Here is an 18,395-nt window from a genome sequence, read left to right on the forward strand (position 1 = left end):
GTCCAACTGTGTTTTAATCAAATTGGACCACACAACAAACACCCGGAGATTCTACGGGTGGCAACGCATCGTGCCACTCCCAGACAGTCACGAAACAACAAAAAAAAACAACACAACAACAGCCGGCTGACCTGGACTTTCACACTCGGCTCTTTTCGTTCGCCCGGTGCGGAACCAAAAATTATCAAATTTAATAACGATTCGTTACACATTCTGTTCTCACTGTTTTTTTTTGTTCATTGCCTTCGAAAAGGGTTCGGCTGCACATCTTAATCAAAATTGTTATGGGCATACAATTTTGCTTCGATTGTTTGTTATGTGAAACGGACATTAATTTAGGTGGTACATGTTAACCGAATGAAGGGAAAAAACGCTTTTGTTGTCATTTATGTGATTAAAGCTGCTTCCCACGTATTAGACTGTTTCAATTCCATCGTCCACCCTCACACTGCGAGTTTATCATTACTCACTGAACTTAACCAACTACGCGCTGTATGTGAAGGCCCAGAAGGAGTTGAGTAGCTCAATGGCACTTCACCCGAACGATCCAAGAAAGAGTTCTGTAACCAGTCTATAAGTCGGTCTCACGGATAACGGCTTCATTTCAGAATCTTGAATAGAAAAGAAAACAATCTCCCTGTATCAGAGTGGCAAGTGACTGGGAAAAAGTCGGGAATTTGGGTTTACTGTGAAAAATTCGGAAAAAACCGGGAATAAATTAGTTGGGCTATTTGGAAATAAAACTGGCTTAAAACCAGCGGAGAGTTAATCATGAACAACTCGTACTTTCTGATTAAGAAAAAGATTTAGAATAATGAATAAACATATGAAATTTGAAAGTTTTTGCGTGATTTTGTGGTTAAGTACATCAGGAAAAACCCATCGGCGTCGACGCGGGATTTGGCCAAGCAGTTCAACACCAGCATCGGGATGACTCAACGGATCAAAGTTCGGAACTCCCTGAAAACGTACAAGAAACAGAAGGTGCCGAAAAAGTCCCTGGTACAGCAAATTCTGGCCAAAACAAGAGCGCGAAAACTGTATAACCGGATTCTACAGAACAAAGACGGATGCATCCTGATCGACGACGAAACCTACGCCAAGGAAGACTTTCGAGCGCTGCCCGGACCGCAATATTATACGAAATCGGTCTACCAGGACCTGGACGACGCTGACGCTGACACCACGGTGGCGATGGAAAAGTTTGGGCAGAAGGCGTTGGTCTGGCAAGCAATTTTTACCTGTGGTTTGCGGTCGTCGATTTCCTTCACGAAGGGCACAATTAACGCCAAGGTGTACGAGGAAGAATGTTTGAAAAAGAGAATGCTGCCACTGTACAGAATGCATAAGGCTCCTCCTCTCTTCTGGCCGGATTTGGCTTCAGTCCACTTAAAAAATGCATCAAAATGTAATTTTTCTGCAATATATCGAAAACTGATGTCAAAATATGTTTTTTTACCTTTTTTTGCTTTTTTATTCAATAATCAATGTTGCTAACTAACAGATCGGCTGAAAAGTTCGTATCGATTCTATGAGAGGGCGCCACTAGAATTAAATCCATACTATTTTCAGTTAGTACCAACCTTCAAAAGATACGTGTATAAATTTGACAGCTGTCTGATTATTAGTTTGTGAGATATTGCATTTTGAGTGAAGCTACTTTTGTTATTGTGAAAAAAATGGAAAAAAGGGAATTTCGTGTGTTGATGAAACACTACTTTTTGATGAAAAAAAGTGCCGCCGATACCAAAAAATGACTTGATGAGTGTTATCCAGACTCTGCACCGGACGAACCAATCAATTCGTAAGTGGTTTGCAAAATTTCGTACTGGTCATATGAGCACCGAAGACGATGAACGCAGTGGACGTCCAAAAGAGGCTGTTACCGATGAAAACGTGAAAAAATCCACAAAATGATTTTCAATGACCGTAAAGTGAAGTTGATCGAGATAGCTGACACCCTAAAGATATCAAAGGAACGTGTTGGACATATTATTCACGAATATTTGGATATGAGAAAGCTTTGTGCAAAATGGGTGCCCCGTGAGCTCACAATCGATCAAAAACAACAACGAATTGATGATTCTGAGCAGTGTTTGAAGCTGTTATATCGAAATAAAACCGATTTTTTTCGTCGATATATAACAATGGACGAAACATGGCTCCATCACTTCACTCCGGAGTCCAATCGACAGTCAGCTGAGTGGACTGCACGCGATGAACCGAACCCAAAGCGTGGAAAGACTCAACAATCGGCCGGTAAGGTTATGGCGTCTGTATTTTGGGATTCGCATGGTATAATTTTCATCGACTACCTTGAAACGGGAAAAACCATCAACAGTGACTATTATATAGCGTTATTAGAGCGTTTGAAGGACGAAATTTAAAAAAAATGGCCTCATTTGAAGAAGAAAAAAGTTTTGTTTGATCAAGACAATGCACCGTGTCACAAGTCGATGAAAACCATGCTGAAATTGAACGAATTGGGCTTCGAATTGCTCCCTCATCCACCGTATTGTCCAGATTAGGCCCCCAGTGATTTTTTCCTGTTCTCAGACCTCAAGATAATGCTCACTGGTAAAAAATTTAGAAGCAATGAAGAGGTAATCGCTGAAACTGAGGCCTATTTTGAGGCAAAGGGCAAATCGTACTACAAAAATGGTATCGAAAAGTTGGAAGATCGCTATAATCGCTGTATCGCCTCTGATGGCAATTATGTTGAATAATAAAAACGAGTTTTGGCAAAAAAATGTGTGTTTCTATTAAACGATACGAACTTTTCAGCCGAACTGTTACTTTTCGATACACTCTTTATGTGTAAATATATATATATAGGTCATCGCTTTGAATTTCGAGATATTTACGACCATTGTAAAAAGTCTCTTTCCTGAAGTTATCTATCTACAGTTTTCATTATAATTTTGGGTAGACAACCCTATTTTTCGTTTGTTTCAGTGAATCTTGTTTCTGGAAATAGTACCTTTCCAATAGCGAACAAATTTTGAAAATCGGTTGACTAACAACAATGCAATGACTCGGTAAAGTTGAAATTCCTAATATTCTATATGCGACGTTGGCCAAAAGAAAGAAAATAGGGAAGCAAATAGGGCATATTGTGCGCGTGAAAAAAACCTGGAACGTGAAAAATCAAATTTTCATAGATTCATTGGAAAATAGCTGAGCTATGAAAAGCTCGAGTGTAAAAAAAAACAAAACAGAGGCGATTCTAGAAAACCGGAAATTTTTATCTCGCGAACCGGGAAAAAACCGAGAAATTGAAATCGGCAATTCACTTGCTACCCTGCTGTATTCACGAGTCGTTGATTGCCAAGAATAGGCAAGCATTTCCACTCTCTCTACCCAGTACGCTTCTATTAGGTGCTCTGATGGTTATATTCGATTCATTGAAAATGCTAATTGAATTAAGTATTTGCGCTTCCAATAAAAAATATGCTAAAAATGCCTAATACAGCTGTGAATTTAAATCACTATTTAATCCATTGTTTCAAACAGGCCTGAAGTTCTGCGATCAATTAATTTTTTTTCTGTTTGAGAAAATACTTGAAAATGGATTAAAATTTAATTTAAAATAAATAAATTCAACCTACCGAATATTTTCATCTCTCTACAGTCGAGCAGATCCGTTTCGAACAACAGTCAATTTTGAATTATATTGTCACCAGTTGACCCCATCATACTTTTTTTACTCACGGCAGCCGACTGCCTTACGTAACTATTTTTCGCCTAATTACGAACGCGGCTAGTTATTACGAATCCGACTTCAATCGTGAATCAGTTATTATTGTCACGATAAGTTATTGAACCAGATGCAACAAAAGAGTTCGTCAAAGTTAGCTTGTTGATCACGGTAGTTTGATTGAAAGTGATTTCGATTACAGAGGCTTATATTACAGAAACTCCAGGTTCCAGGGATCACTAGATACGTTCAATTGAATTTAGTTTAAGGTAATTTCTCATAGACAAAGCGTACTTGAAAGACAACATATTCCTCGAAATTGTAAGTAATTCTCAGTAAAATTTAAAATTACCCTGAGACTAGGTTCCACGGAAAAATTTAAAAAAAAATCTTATTTTTTCCCTTTAAATTGCTTGAAAATACTACTAGAAATGATACAGAATTGGTACTGAGTAGAAATGATCGAGTTTCGGGTATTTGTACCCGGCCCGAACCCGAACCCGGGTCGTCGGGTACAGGTTCATGCAAAAATATATTTGTCGGGTTCAGGTCGGATACGGGTTAAGATTTTTTCATTTTGAACGATTTCGGTTTCAAAAATTTGGTCGGATTTCGAGTGAAGATTTTTTTTTTCGGATACGGGTTGGGCTCGGGTTTGGAAAAAAAATGTAGGGCTCGGGTCTGGTACGACTGAAAGTTTTTTACTTTCGATCTAGTACTGGTTAGGTTTATAAATTGCTTATCCGACCCGAACCCAAATGGGCGGTTCGGGTCGGGTACGGGCGACAATTTGTTTTCATCTTGAAAGGGTACGGGTCGGATCCGGGTTCAAAAATTTGTTCGAATTTCGGTTGAAGATATTTATTTGGAAGAAAAATTATTGTCAGGCTCGGGTCGGGTACGGGTGAAAGATTTTTACTTTCAATCGGGAACGGTTCGGGTTCGGGTTTAAGAAATTACTTAACCGACCCGACCCGAACCCGGGTGGTCGAGTATGGGTTCAGAAAAAAAATGTGTTTGTTGGCTTCGGGTCGGATACGAGTGAAGGTTCAGGTTCAACAATTTGTTTGAATCGGGTAAAAATTTTTAATTTTCATCGCATACGGATCGGGTTCGGGTTTGGAAGAAAAATTATTTTCGGGCTCGGGTCAGGTACGGGTTGGGTTCGGGTTCCAGAAATTACTTATTCGACCCGACCGGAAGCCGAATTGGTAGTCGGGTATGGATTCAGAAAAAAAATTTTTTTTTTGTTCCGATTAAGGTCATTCGCCTGTTCGGACCAGAAAAGCTGTTCGAGTTTGGGAATCGAACCCAAGTGGGCTGCGTGAAGGGCATCGATTTACCCATCACGCTATACCCGTCCCCCGAAAATATATTTGTTAGGTTCGGGGTTTAGAAATTGCTTACCCGACCCGACCTGAAGCCGAATGAGTGGTCGGGTATAGGTTCAAAAAAAAAATATATTTGTTAGGTTCGGGTCGGGTACGGATGACGATTTTTTTTTACTTTGAACGGGTACGGGTCAAGTTCGAGTTTGGTCGGATTTTCGGATAAAAGTTTTTTTATCGGATACGGATCGAATTCGGGTTTGGAAGAAAAATATTCTCGGTTTCCGATAAAAGTTTTTTATTTTCGATCGGGTACGGGTCGGCTTCGGGTTTCAGAATTTTCTTACCCGACCATTTCAAGTTGAGGTAGAGGTAGAGAAAAGGGAAGGAATCCGACCGTTCGAGCACGCAGGCTTTTTTTTTAAATCATTTTTTTGCCTTTCTCTATAGAAACGTAATAGAACTGCTGAAAAACCCGTCTTTCAAACGATACCTCGAAGACCCATAGTGTTATATACCATTCGACTCAGCTCGACGAAAACGGAAAATGTGTGTGCACTTTTTAACGTTTTTTTTCCACTGCGCATTTTTCTCAGAGCTGGCTAAACAACAAGGTTGGGTTCGATTGAAAGTTACTATTTAACCATTGATTAAGTTCGAAGATCAAATGGCTGTCAAATTGAATTTCTGGTTCCGGAGATATAATGGTATAAGTAACCATAACCGACAAAACGCAATGATTTTTACCGCTAAATTTCCTCTGAGATAGACTAGTTCTAATTAGTTGAATACTAATTGTAAAACGAATTTTCGATGCCAAGTGTATCGAAATACGACTGAGACTGTCTGTGATAATGTCTTTTGTCTGATAACCGCGTTGTTATAGGAGACAAAATCTAGCCATTTTCTCACACTCGACAGAAAGGAAGTGTAGGAAACGGCACAAATGGAAAGTGACCAAAAAATTCTGGACTGTACAGAGAATGACGCAGAATTTTCAATCCACTACATGCGCCCGAGCATTGTCATGATGAAAAATTACGGTACCGTATTTTGGTCGTTACTCTTTCAAATCTCGAAGATCTTTATCAGTGTTTGAGTTGAATTTGAGAAATGAACAGGATAATATTTTATGAAATTCATAATAAGAAGACAAACAAACACGTTATGCCATGGTACAATCGAAGATGGAATGGACCGCCAGCCAGCGTCAATTAATAGGCAACCGCGCTTCGTGACAACAAGCTCTAACTCAACACTCACGACGCGACACTCACGCGAAAGTCGGCCCGAGCTTCCATGGTGGGCAATGGTAATTAGACTAAGCATCAAAAGCATCGCCATAACAGGGCTCCGGCGGGAATCCATCATCGTCTGGTGGACGTCGATTTCCATTCGCTCACGTTTATCGGCAACGTCACGAAGGAGGAACGAACGAACGTTGTTTCACCGGGGTGGGGTAGGAGAACCTTATTAGAGCGTCCACCTTCGGCTGGAAATGGGAAGTCAGGTAAGTAAACAATCATTAAGCTTTCTTTTCGATTCAAAGGCCCCTACGGTTTCCCGGTGAAACCTAAGTACACACACAAGCTTCGTTAAATATGTAAAATATTGGCTGAATACATGGGATATCGGTATTAATTTGATGTTTATTCATACGATACTCACGAAGCCGGAGAAGCGGGAACGCTGAGAACGGGTGGGGGAAGTGGCGTGTATGCTTTTTTTCGCAAAACAGAAGCTTCAAGACTTCAAGAAGAACATGAGTCGTGTGGCATGGCTGTGCCCCCGGTGGAATGGGTAATGATAGAGAAGGAAACGGAATTGGTTGGTGCTATAAGCAAGCTATCGGTTCTATTTGCATATTCAATTCCAATTAGTAAATCGATATTTTTCTATTCCAAACCAAGGAACATGTCCTGGCAAACGATTACTCTATGGGTATGAGGAGTTTTTGTATCGAGTAGCAGTGCCTTCTCACAAATGAATGCAGAAATAGGAAATTCTTCCTCACAATAATGGCAAGGTAGGTTTGTGGTAATTGGTTAACAGTGGGTTCGCCAAAAAAAACCAAACCAACGGTAGTGTGAAGATTTAATGTCTACAATAAAGGTAATTATTTCAAAACGAATTTTTAGTTCAAATGTATTGAGTCTCATCCGTAGGATTTCGCATGTAAAAAATATCAAATTACTTAATTTAAATCACTGTGATAATGTAACTGCACTCTGCATAAACTTGTTGCAATTTTCTATCACGACAATGTTTGGCCACATGTTTAGGAACGAAAATTCTGGTTCAAAAAACTATACTCTATAGTCCCGAATAGGTGCGATATTCGTCATTGTCACGTCACTTGTTTCGATCGATGCAGAATGCGATCCAACAGTTTGATTGTATATTAACATCTATTGCGCAATTTCCACTTTGCACGATGCAAGCTAAGTACCAGTACCTGTGATGCTCGTAACCGTTTTATTGAAATACGTTTATACCTACAGCAATACCATGAGAACTCTCAGAATCATGAAATATTTGATAGAATCGTTCTCTATTGGAAAATTGTGGACCCGGAATTTTTCTTTCATTCAAAATTGTATTTTTTCTTACCGATGAGCTTTTCATAGAGTAGCGCGACTTTTAAGGCTAATATCATAAATCTACCTTGAAAAAGTCTAGATAAATTAGTTTAGAGACGTTTAGTACATAAAACATATATGTTATAAGATAAAAAATATGTCTTGTATTTTTCTGTGAAACAGCGTACCACCATAGATTATAAAAAAAAATCCAAAAAATCGTTTTGAATGATCGAAAAGTGAAGTTGAGTTAGTAAGCTGACATCGTACAGATATCAAAAGAATGTGTTGACTTTATATTACATGAGCATTTGACTATATGAAAGCTCTGCTCAATGTGGGTGCTGCGTTTGTTCACTGTTGACCACAAACGAGAACGTCGATGATTTTAGGCAGTGTTTGGCCATGTTTGAACGTAACAAACCGGATTGTTTGCGTCGATATGTGACAATGGATGAAACATGGATTCATCACTTTACTTCTGAGTGGACAGCAACGGGTGAACCTCGTCCAAGGCGTCCGACAGCACAACAATCGGGTGGAAAGGATTTTTGTATGTGCGTGGTGTACTATTTATCGACTATCTTGAGATAGAAAATACCATTAACAGTACATATTACATAGAGTTATTGAAGGCTGAAATTGCGAAGAAATGACGGCGTATGGTAGCGATAAAAATCAAGACAACTCGCCGTGTCACAAATCAATCAGAACAATGGCAAAACTACATAAATTGAACTTAGACTTACTCCCACATTCACCGTATTCACCAGATTTGGCCCTCAGCGACAACTGACTGTTCGCAGACCTGAAAAAAATGCTCGCCGGTAAGAAGGTTCGCACGAATGAAGCGGTTATCGCGGAAGCTGAAGCCTATTTTGAGGTAAAAGTTAAATCGTTCTACCTACCTAACAGCTACATATAGGCCTGGGGTGTCCTTTGATGTAAAAGAATCGTTCTACGAAAGTGGTATTGAAATGTTGGAGCGGCGCTGGAATGATTGTGTTGCTTTTGATGGAGATTAAGTTGATGAATAAAGTTAATTTTGAACAAAAAAAATCGTTTTCTCTTTGTTAAGCCCGGGATTTCTCAGCCCATGTGTTAATGTTAGAGACATAACTGCAAGTTTGACATAAGACTGACATGTTGGCACATTATTCTACTAATAAATCATCCATCTCAACTGAAATCTCATTTCCATTTCTACTAATTTAAACACAGTTGATAATTATTTCCACGAGCAAAATCCCGAACAAATCGGTTGCCGCTCGTTTGGCAAACGGCGCACAAAGTAAATCTGCCACTTGCTTGTGTGCCCTTCCCTACAGCGCTAACGTTCCGAAACGGTATTTTAGGAACTAAATGATTTGACCGTAATTGCAGATTATAACACCATCATTTATGGCCCTTAGAACTGTCGATTTGTTTATGTATTCTCGCCGTTGTGTTGAATAAGATTGATGAATTTTGCGCACTTGTTTGAAGCGAAATCGCACTGCGAACGGAGCGAACTATAAACTTAGCAGATCAAAATATCAAAATCGTTTTTCCCTGGTGCAGAAGGTTTTTTCGTCCGTCCATCATTTCGGGTTATCATTTTTTATTTTTCGAGTGACTAAATGTATTGTTTCTGCTCCGTTCACTTTTCGGAGAAATTTACTCGTACGCAAACGATCAGCGGCTGAATGATTTAATCGCAGTATCCATTTCATGGTTTCAAGAGGGTGGTATTTTCTACGACAGCATTCAGTTCGGAGCATGTTTCTTGGATGCGAAGCAGCCAAATGCTGGCATTATTTGCACTCGTTTGGTGCAATTTTTGCACAGTGCGCAAAGCTCTCAGAACTGCTCACAGTGCCGGTTGATTCCAAACTGAATCAATTTTGGTGAGGTGAGCTTTCTTTTTACTTGATTTCGTTTGTAGCTTTTTCACAAATGGGTGGTCCCAACGGTCACAAAAAATAGCAACATATTGAATTTTGATGTCGATTATTTCATTTCGGATTTCCAAATTTCAGTGCAAGAAACTAGTAAAATGCTGCATTGGATACATTTCTGGCTTTCAGAAGAGCCAAATTGCGGAATTCTTACGATATTAAACACTGTTCCGAACATTTTTCTCGAACGCGATGCAGCCAAAAGTTAGATTTATTTACGCTTATTTGGTGCGAATTTTGCACAGCGAAAAGTGCACAAGGCTTATCAAATTATTCTAGATTTGCAATAAGCTGATGATTTTTACATTAGACTTGCAAAGAAGTAATCTTAATAGTTCTTTAGATAACATTTAGAGCCATCAGAAGGGTTGATTTTTTGTAGAATGCTCCCCGTCGTTGTAAACTTTTCGTTTTTTTCTCCAATGCAAACGAACAGCAGCAGGATGACGCAATCTCTCTTGTTTGAAGCGAAACTCACACTTCGAAGCAGATCTGCTTAAAAAAGAACTAGTTGCTTTTCTGTGTTTAGGTTTGAAGAACGGAGCCTCATATTCGTCATTGACATAAGCATCAGTTGAATAATGCCGAGTGTAGTTCCACTGTCTTCATGTAGATGGCGGTCTGCGCACTCGATGTGTGTTCGTTCATGGATTATCTTAGACTGAAGTTAGCTAACGTGCAACTGGATCTACTTATAGATTTTTTCACTATTTAAAAAATGTTTACGAGATAAACGTTATATTGGCAATAATCCTACACCTTTTTCCATTCGTTTTGTGGAAGAATACGAGAAAATACTCAAACAGCGAAAAAGTTATAAGGAAATCAAATCTGAAGTAATTTCGTCCAACTTTCGTGTAGTGAGATTTTGAAAGTGCACTCAGGTGAAGAGAAAGACGTAGTCCTACGTTAAACATTGAAGGGGGAGGGAGGGGATGGTCTAAGGGATAAGAAGTTTTGGAAATCGTTTTTCTTACATTTTCTTATGGTTTAACACGGCCTGAATTGTGCCTGACTTCTAGAGAAAAAAATTTAAACGCGTTTTTCTGAAACCCAATTTTTCGAGGTTCATGAACACGATGAAGCAAAATCTACTGAACCGATTCTTTTCAAACTTTAAACCTTCTTGGTGTAGTGTTTCACCTCAGAATTGGCGGAAAATTCAGCGTAAGATCGCCATTTTTGCTTGAATATGCCACGAACTGTTAAAAAAAATCAAAATAATAGCTTGAGATTAACAGATGGGGGAGAAATAACTCTTTGCAAACGACACAAAATACATCTGCTCGCAGTGGCGATAGTATCCAAACTAATCCAATTTTTTGTTGAGGTTTGTTTTTACCTGATTTCGTTTGTAGCTTTTTCACCAATGGGCGGTCCTAACGGCTATAAAAATAGCCGCCTACAGAATTTTAATGTCGATTATTTTATTTCGGATTGGCATAATTTATTGAAAGAAACTATCAATATGCTGTAGGGATTCGTTTCTAGCATTCAGAAGGACCAAATTGAGAAACTCACTACGATATTCACCACTTTTCGGAACATTTTTCTCGATCGATTTGTTGTACAGCAGAAGATATTTTTTTCTCTTCCTCAGAACGCGTTCTGATTGGCTGGTGTTGACATGGGTCAAATGAGACAGGTTTTTCAATGGTGTACTATTAAAATACTTCAATGCTTTTGCTATACACGATTGAGTTGAAAAATTTTGATTCTATTGGTAGTTAGATTATATAAATCCTTCCACAGATCACTGAGCTATGAAAGTTTCATTTTGAACTGTTTGAGATTATGTCACACAACTGAAAATTCTATCATAAAATTGTGATCATATTTCCGATGGCATGTAGCAAAAATTATGTTGATTCGTTGGATAAAACAAGAGATATTCAGGATCAAAAACTTATCACTCTCACAGAGGGTAAATTTTGGAAAGGCACCCCATAGTAAAGTAAGTTGTATTCACGACAAAAAAAAACAATTTGCCAAGCCCTGCAAAATAGGCTTCCGCACTCGACGAAAAATTTCTTTCACTGAAGAAACCTTTTCAGGTTTGGAAATAGATAATAGTTGCTGGGGGCCAGGTCTGGAGAATACGGAGGATGGTGAATCATTCAATCGTACCGCAAATCATTCAATTTTACGTGGAATGTTTCATCAGGACACGAAACTCGTCTTTTTCCATAGCTTAATGAGAACTAGAACTCGTCTGATACGATCAGCTGATTCAAACACTACTGGATAGATTGTTACGAAATTTGGCCATCTAGAGGCTTGTTCTCCATAAAAAATATAAACTATTTACGTGAGACTGAGTCATCTTTGTGAAAATTGAGCGATAAAAAAACAACGCATTCTGTCGGTTACGTCACTTATACCATCATATCTCCGGACCCAGAACTCACAGCCATTTAATTTTCTAACTTGATCCATAATTCAATAGTTGGTTCCAAACGAGTCTAAGCTTGCTGAAATCGATTAAGCCATCGAATGGTATATAACTCTACGGGTCTCTGAAGCTCCGTTCGAAAGTCAGTTTTTTCCAGCAATTCTATAGAGAAAGGCAAAAAGATGGGTGGGTAATGTCAGAGACATAACTGGAGGACATAATCCTCCTGGGCCTGGTTGTTTCGAACGAAACAAGAATGACAAGAATTTCTCAAATTTTCTTCCGAACAATAACTCAGTGTTTTCATTTGATTTATAAGCTTTATATTTTTTCATCTTATGAGTGATGCTTCACTCGAGTTTGTTTGATACTTTCCTTTTAGTACAGTACATTTTCGTTGCTGTCTGCCTAGAGTTAGTACAATGACAGTAGCTTAATTCTGTCCACTTAATTAAATTTGTATAGTACTTTGCTAGTGTTAAGTCATACTTTGCCGCTGCCTTCACAGCGAATGAGGGGATGAGGAGGATTTAATTTTAATAATTTTTTTCAATCCAAATATATATTTACAATTCTTCAGCTGCTTCAAGAGTTTCGATATTAATTCCCGATACTTTCCGTCTACCGTCGCGCATCTTCTCTGTCCGACCCCGACCGCTAAACGCGGCTCCCCCATTCATCCGTTCATTCATTTCACAAAGCATGATTTTCACAGACCGCGCAGAAGTAATCACTGTTAATTAAACTACACTTTTGCGCGTTGCTCTTTTAATTACACTATAGGAAACATTATTTAACATTTCATTTTTCAATTAATACTCTTTTCTTTATTGCCGTTCCACTGTGGGAGACGCGGGGCCTGGGGCAGCGATTGAGAAGCAGCTTCTGGTTGCTGTCTCTCAGCGCACCAAGATTCACATAACCTCAAACCGCACGGAGGCAGTGAACGCGGGGGAGGGAGGTGGTGGTGGTAGAGATTTGGCAGAACAGAAAGAAATATTACACTTGCCGGCAGTCGTGTCGCCCCTTTCACGGATTCACAGAATTCCGACTACCGACCGAAGTGGGTCAAGTGGGTAAAACGGACCCGGAGGGACAAATTTCGCAAGCGCTGGGCAAACCAACTAATTTATTAACTCTTATTTACAACAGTTACTTCTGCCCTCGACGGGGGGCCCCCGTTAATTAAATCAAATATTGCCATGCTTTGCGTCTCTGTCTTTCGCGTTCGCGTCGAGCGCGCAACCTTGCTTGCTTTGTTATTGTTTTCCATCATCATCTCGGCATTTTGCCTGCACGATGTCATCGCGTTAATTAAGATTTCGCTTGTGCTGCCATCTTTAGCTAAGTTTTTTTGTTTGTTTTTGTTTTGCCGAAATACATGAGAGGATTAGCTACTATCGGAGTGGGGTTTTTCAAAGATTTTTTCCTTCGGTTTTTCAACGGCAACTATTTACAGATAAGGGAACTTAACAAGCATCAACGCTTCAGTATAATTAGTCTCTCGATTCGTGTTTTTTAGTTTATATTTTACATAGATTACAAGGTTCTTACATTGCAAGGGAGAAGGAAATCACATCTACATACAGAGTTCGACCTGGATTGACTTACGTTTTTATAAAGGTGGATGAGACCGGATGAGACGAACGTCCTCGAATCGAATAAATTATCTATTTGATTAAACTTCAAAATAACATTAAAACAATAGGAAACACTGATATCACTCCTTTCGCGCTCTGTTTATCTACCTGGACCAGTCACACAAATGAAACACTCTCGCTCTCCTTCACACGCTCGCGCACTACTCGCTCAAATCAAGTCTTATCGGCGGCAATCGTCTGTAGCAGTCTGCCGTAGGTGGTGAGATTGATCAAGGTTTTGGTGGCCGCCTGTTGCTCGGCCGGCGTCTTCGGACACGGCCCGATTACGGCGCTCAGGTTGCTGTCGGCGAAGGTGCTGACAACGGAGGCACCCGGTGCCCAATATTATTTATGCGGACTGCCACCGTTGTCGTCGTGGGCGATCTTCTTCTTCAGGATGTTCATGTCGTTGACGCTCTCGAGGAACGTCTTCTGGGCGGACATGATCTTGACCGTTTCGACGTCCTTCTTCAGTTCCTCCATGTCGCGCTTCAGCTTGGCCCGGCGGTTCTGGAACCAGGTGATCACCTGCGGAAAGGCGAGAGAAGAAAAACGATTTAGTTTTGATTGATCTGTTAGCGATAGGGCAACGAACTGATAACAAGGGTAGTAAAGATTCAAATCTAAGTGAAAATCAATGCTCCGCACGTGAAAGCCCAAATGCGTACTTGCATCTCGTTTGTGTTAAACAAAGGGAAATATTTTTAGATTAGAGCCAAAAAGGTCAGGAGTAATTGAATTCCGACAGCGAAACGCCCGTGGAGGATGTTTTTTGTTTGTTGAATTCCTTATCTTGCCCTATGTAATCTAATATATGTAGTGAAATTCAGAAAAAAAAGTCTTACTTGATAAGTTCAAATCTCACGTAGTTGACAGTCTACTGTCAGTCTACGGTTGTTTGTGTTTGTGTGCGCCTGACAGACAACACTACGAACATTGGTACTTAGTCAGTTCCTCCACATCGCGCTTCTGCTTCGCCCGGCGATTCTGGAACCAGGTGATGACCTGGAACGGGCAATGGAGAAAGGTTTTTGAAGGTGAAATAATATGCGGGGCGGAAAATTTCATTTCACTAATGTAGCCGGTTAGGTTGCTTTCCAACACGGACATCAAAGATGATGCCCCAAAAGAAAAAAAAAGATTTACTGTTTATGCATGATATGCTTCGATGGGTGAGAAAAAAATGATAGTGAATTGTGTAAGGAATGCTAACCACTTTTTTTTTTCTTTCAGACATACTCGAGCACGGACCTTGGCTTTTGATACTAAACGGCAAGTGCAAACAAGTAAATGTATGATCCGCATGATGAAAATGGAAATGTAATTGGAAAGAAAAACATCTCAAATCGGGCATGAAAATGAAATGGAATTTGAAAGAAAATGCTTCAAACTGGGCGCAGAAATGAAATGGAATTTGAAAGAAGAAAAAACGAAAACAACAACGTAAGTAACAATTCATTACCTGTGCATTGGACAGTCCGAGGGCGGCTGCAATTTCGTCCCGATCCGAAGGGGAAAGGTATTTTTGGTACAGGAACCTCTTTTCCAGCTCGAAGATCTGATGGTTGGTGAATGCTGTCCGCGATTTCCTTTTCTTCTTTGGTTGTGGCCGATTGGCGAATAGGTTCAAATGCGATTGCTCTGTAAACAGAAAAAAAACGTACCGAGTTATGATCGTTTGTTTAATAATGTTGTGAGAGCTCATACAAAGAGATTTCATTAGTTGTTTCTTTTTATGTTGCCCTAAAGCCGCACCATCTTGCCGTTGTCGTAAAATCATAAAGTTTTATAGCGATTTAATTTTCTTATTTTAAAAGCTCAAATTGAACACCTACAGGAGGCCCACTACTGGTTTGTAGCGAGCGGGTCGATTGTGTGGCTCGGGAAGTCATAAAACTGTATTCCGCCGGGAAAGAGTAGTCCAACCGCCCCAACGGATAAATTAACACTAATTCACATTTTTCACTGATGAACATGGTTTTGTTAGAAATCAGTTAGCTGTAGCTTTTTTTATGTGCGCTACACTAAGTAGAGTCTGTTTAGATGGTAGCTTGGGCGCGATGTGAGAAAAAAAAACTGATCAAAATTTTAACTTTCGGAACCGAGCGGCGATAAATTTTCATAAAATTAAACAATTTATGAGCGCGCCGTAAATTTAGCTCATTTAATTTAATTTAATATTTTCGCCTCGTCAAAACGAATCCACCGTCGGTAAACAACGGTGCAACTATTGCTTCCATAATTGATACCGCTGTAAGAAAAGTGCAGAGCTCATTTGTATTTTAATTGTCGTGTTGTCCAATTTTTCACGGTTCTGACAGTGATGTGCGCCATCCATGCCAGGCGCCATTGTTCGGCTGGATCCGGTTGGACACCAGCAGCACAAATATCGTGTTCAGGTGTAATCTCATTAGCAACAATCGCGAAATTACCTGTCTCTTGCATCTGCCCCGGTTGTCACACTCGTTAGCGTTATCATTAAACTGGGGGACCGGGTGCGGCTTCTATCAAAAGCCTTTCGGATCGGTCGGGGGGGCAGTCGTGACAAAAGGAAACTAATTAACTCTCTCAACGAACGGCTTGAAAGAAGCCCGACCAAGGAAAATATTAAATTAAATGATAATATATTAGATTTTTCCTTGTTTTCTTTCTCGGTAAGCCTCTGTCTGCGGTGCGGCATCCTTCTGTTATTTTTTGGCGTCCTCAAAGAAGTCATAAAATTATTAAAATAAAAATGAATTCTTCCTGAATCGAATGCGGCGAAATTCGCCGCCAAGGGAAAAGGCAATTGACAGATCAGAAGTAGCCGCTCGTCGTCCGCACCACCCGACGCCGCCGGTACTATTTATGCAAATGTACAATAAAACTGTTTTCAGAACTGCTGCAAATTTTTCGGCCAACCGTCGGAAAAAAGTTTTTAATCTGCCTTAGCGCAAATTGGCCGCAGTAGTGCGAGGCGGCTAATTAGCCCAGCAGTCGAAATCGTCACTTCTTGGAACTTCATTCGAACGGTAAGAGAGACTGTGTGTATGGGCGAGTGGGTATACGGACCGATTGCAGCCGGGGATTAAATGAGACGAATAACTGCAGCCGCCTGCGATAGCGAAGAGTGCTTTGATCTGTCAAATGCTTTGATGACAACCGGCACTGGCTGCCAGTCATAGCGTTTGGCGCGCCCGATAGTTCGGTATTGGCTGCACTGCACTTTAAGGTTTTACGAGAGTTTCTTATTTTTGTTTTGTTTGTAGTTTTTCTCGATGATCCTTCTAATTAGCTTCTAGAATCGTCTGTCGCTTCGCGGTCGTTTTGATTTCACGTTTCTGAAGTAGCCGCGGACATTCGGTGGGGACCGTACTTTATGAGTGTGATAATTAGTTTTGAAAATTACGGAATTATTAAGTTTTACAACTGAGCGGTTGTCGACGTCGGTCACGGTCGTGGTGGTGGTTAATGTGGGCCAGGCAAAACCGAAAAGCTTATGAAAGTCTCCATTTTATTAACTTCTTGTTTCTGTTGGACATATTTTATGAAACAAAAACTGTCATGCATTTCTTTAAAAAATATCTGCCAAACGCTTCTATTTAGCTGCTCAAGAAAAAGATTTCCAGTTCCCCATGCTTATGCGATGGAATCGTCAGTGTATTCGTGAGCTTCCGCCGCTACAGTGGCAATGTAAACATCGTAGAAAGCAGAACCGAGGCCATCGTCGGTGATGAATTGAGCTCTGGGGAAAAGGGGACTGTCCGGGGCGATGGCTTTGATCTGGTCCGATCGTCGCTGTCGCGCTAGTGTGTATTCGTTGCATGCGCGTGGGGTATCCGTATCAGCCACGCCCCCCGCGAGATGGCGCTTCGGTTTCGGTTATTTTTACTTTTTTTGCTTATCGCACGTTCACGAAAGCAAGTCAGTAAAGGGTTAAACCAGATAGCAGATCCAGCAGAGGCGCATTTCGTGACCGGACCCTTCCGGACCGGTACGAGTGTGGGAGGCGAATTAATTGAATGGAATTAAATCAGCAATAATTTTGCGTTTTCTGGTTTGTTATGCGCACACAAACTTGCCGAAGCGGATCGGTTGATGGCAGTACTAGTGTTATTTATAACGCCTCGGATCTTGGCATGTAATTAGACAGTAGGCACGACTGGTAATTACTGTCACGTTGCGTAATTTATACTGAACAAAATGGTTGGGTGGTTGCCGTTCGTATCAGAATAAATGATTAACCAAACATCATTAAAGTCCTGCAGTTGGTGCAATGATTGATGAAGTTGACAGGCTCATTAGTAGGGTAGTTTTGATCTAGCAAATACGGTACTGTGTGTGTGAGTGTGGAAAGACTGATTCTATTGATCACCAACCTCTAACAAAACGCTGACAAGTCTGACAGCCTCGTCTGCTTCAATCAGCAAATAGCCTCGACGTGCCTGATGGAATCGATGATCATTATTTCATTTTGTATTCATACCAACAGTGGGTGTTGCAACGAGCCTATATTCTGTTTTACCGACGGCTTTTCATTACGTAACATAGCCCACCCGAATTGTGAGAAGGTCGATTCCCAGTGATGGTTTATCATATCGCGAACGTGACTTTTATCTGTCCAACCGTACAAGATCCATAGTTTGTCCACGACACACAATGATCAATTAACACCGTAATTAAAATGATGTTTACCTACAACGAGCAGCGAAACCGATGTCAAAAGTGAGTAATTATTTTTACGACGCACGAAAAAGCTCATTTTCGTCTTCACCCCGTTCATTACGACGATTACATTTGCGTGTTACGAGAACCGTTTGGTTTGAACTGGAAAATTCGTTGC

The 18,395-nt window shown here is 40.3% G+C and overlaps 1 protein-coding gene across 2 annotated transcripts in view; it reads right to left on the reverse strand.

Moving 5' to 3' along the window:
* Positions 1-12,233: 12,233 nt before the first annotated feature.
* The window catches only part of LOC131434296 (homeobox protein B-H1-like), a 49,759-nt gene continuing 43,597 nt past the window's right edge, over positions 12,234-18,395 (reverse strand). Inside the window, exons 2-4 of one of the 2 annotated variants that reach the window (XR_009230316.1) lie at positions 15,036-15,214; positions 14,419-14,578; positions 13,966-14,101 (exon numbers count right to left, since the gene is read on the reverse strand). Coding sequence is in view for 1 of the 2 variants with exons in the window: in XM_058600963.1 (XP_058456946.1) it covers positions 13,919-14,101; positions 15,036-15,214 (362 nt within the window). In the remaining variant the exon portion in view is untranslated. Of the gene's footprint in view, positions 14,102-14,418; positions 14,579-15,035; positions 15,215-18,395 lie in introns of both variants that reach the window. The other variant, XM_058600963.1, reaches the window with a different exon arrangement.

Source organism: Malaya genurostris, chromosome 1 (assembly GCF_030247185.1).
Source record: "Malaya genurostris strain Urasoe2022 chromosome 1, Malgen_1.1, whole genome shotgun sequence".
Classification (NCBI taxonomy): Eukaryota; Metazoa; Arthropoda; class Insecta; order Diptera; family Culicidae; genus Malaya; species Malaya genurostris.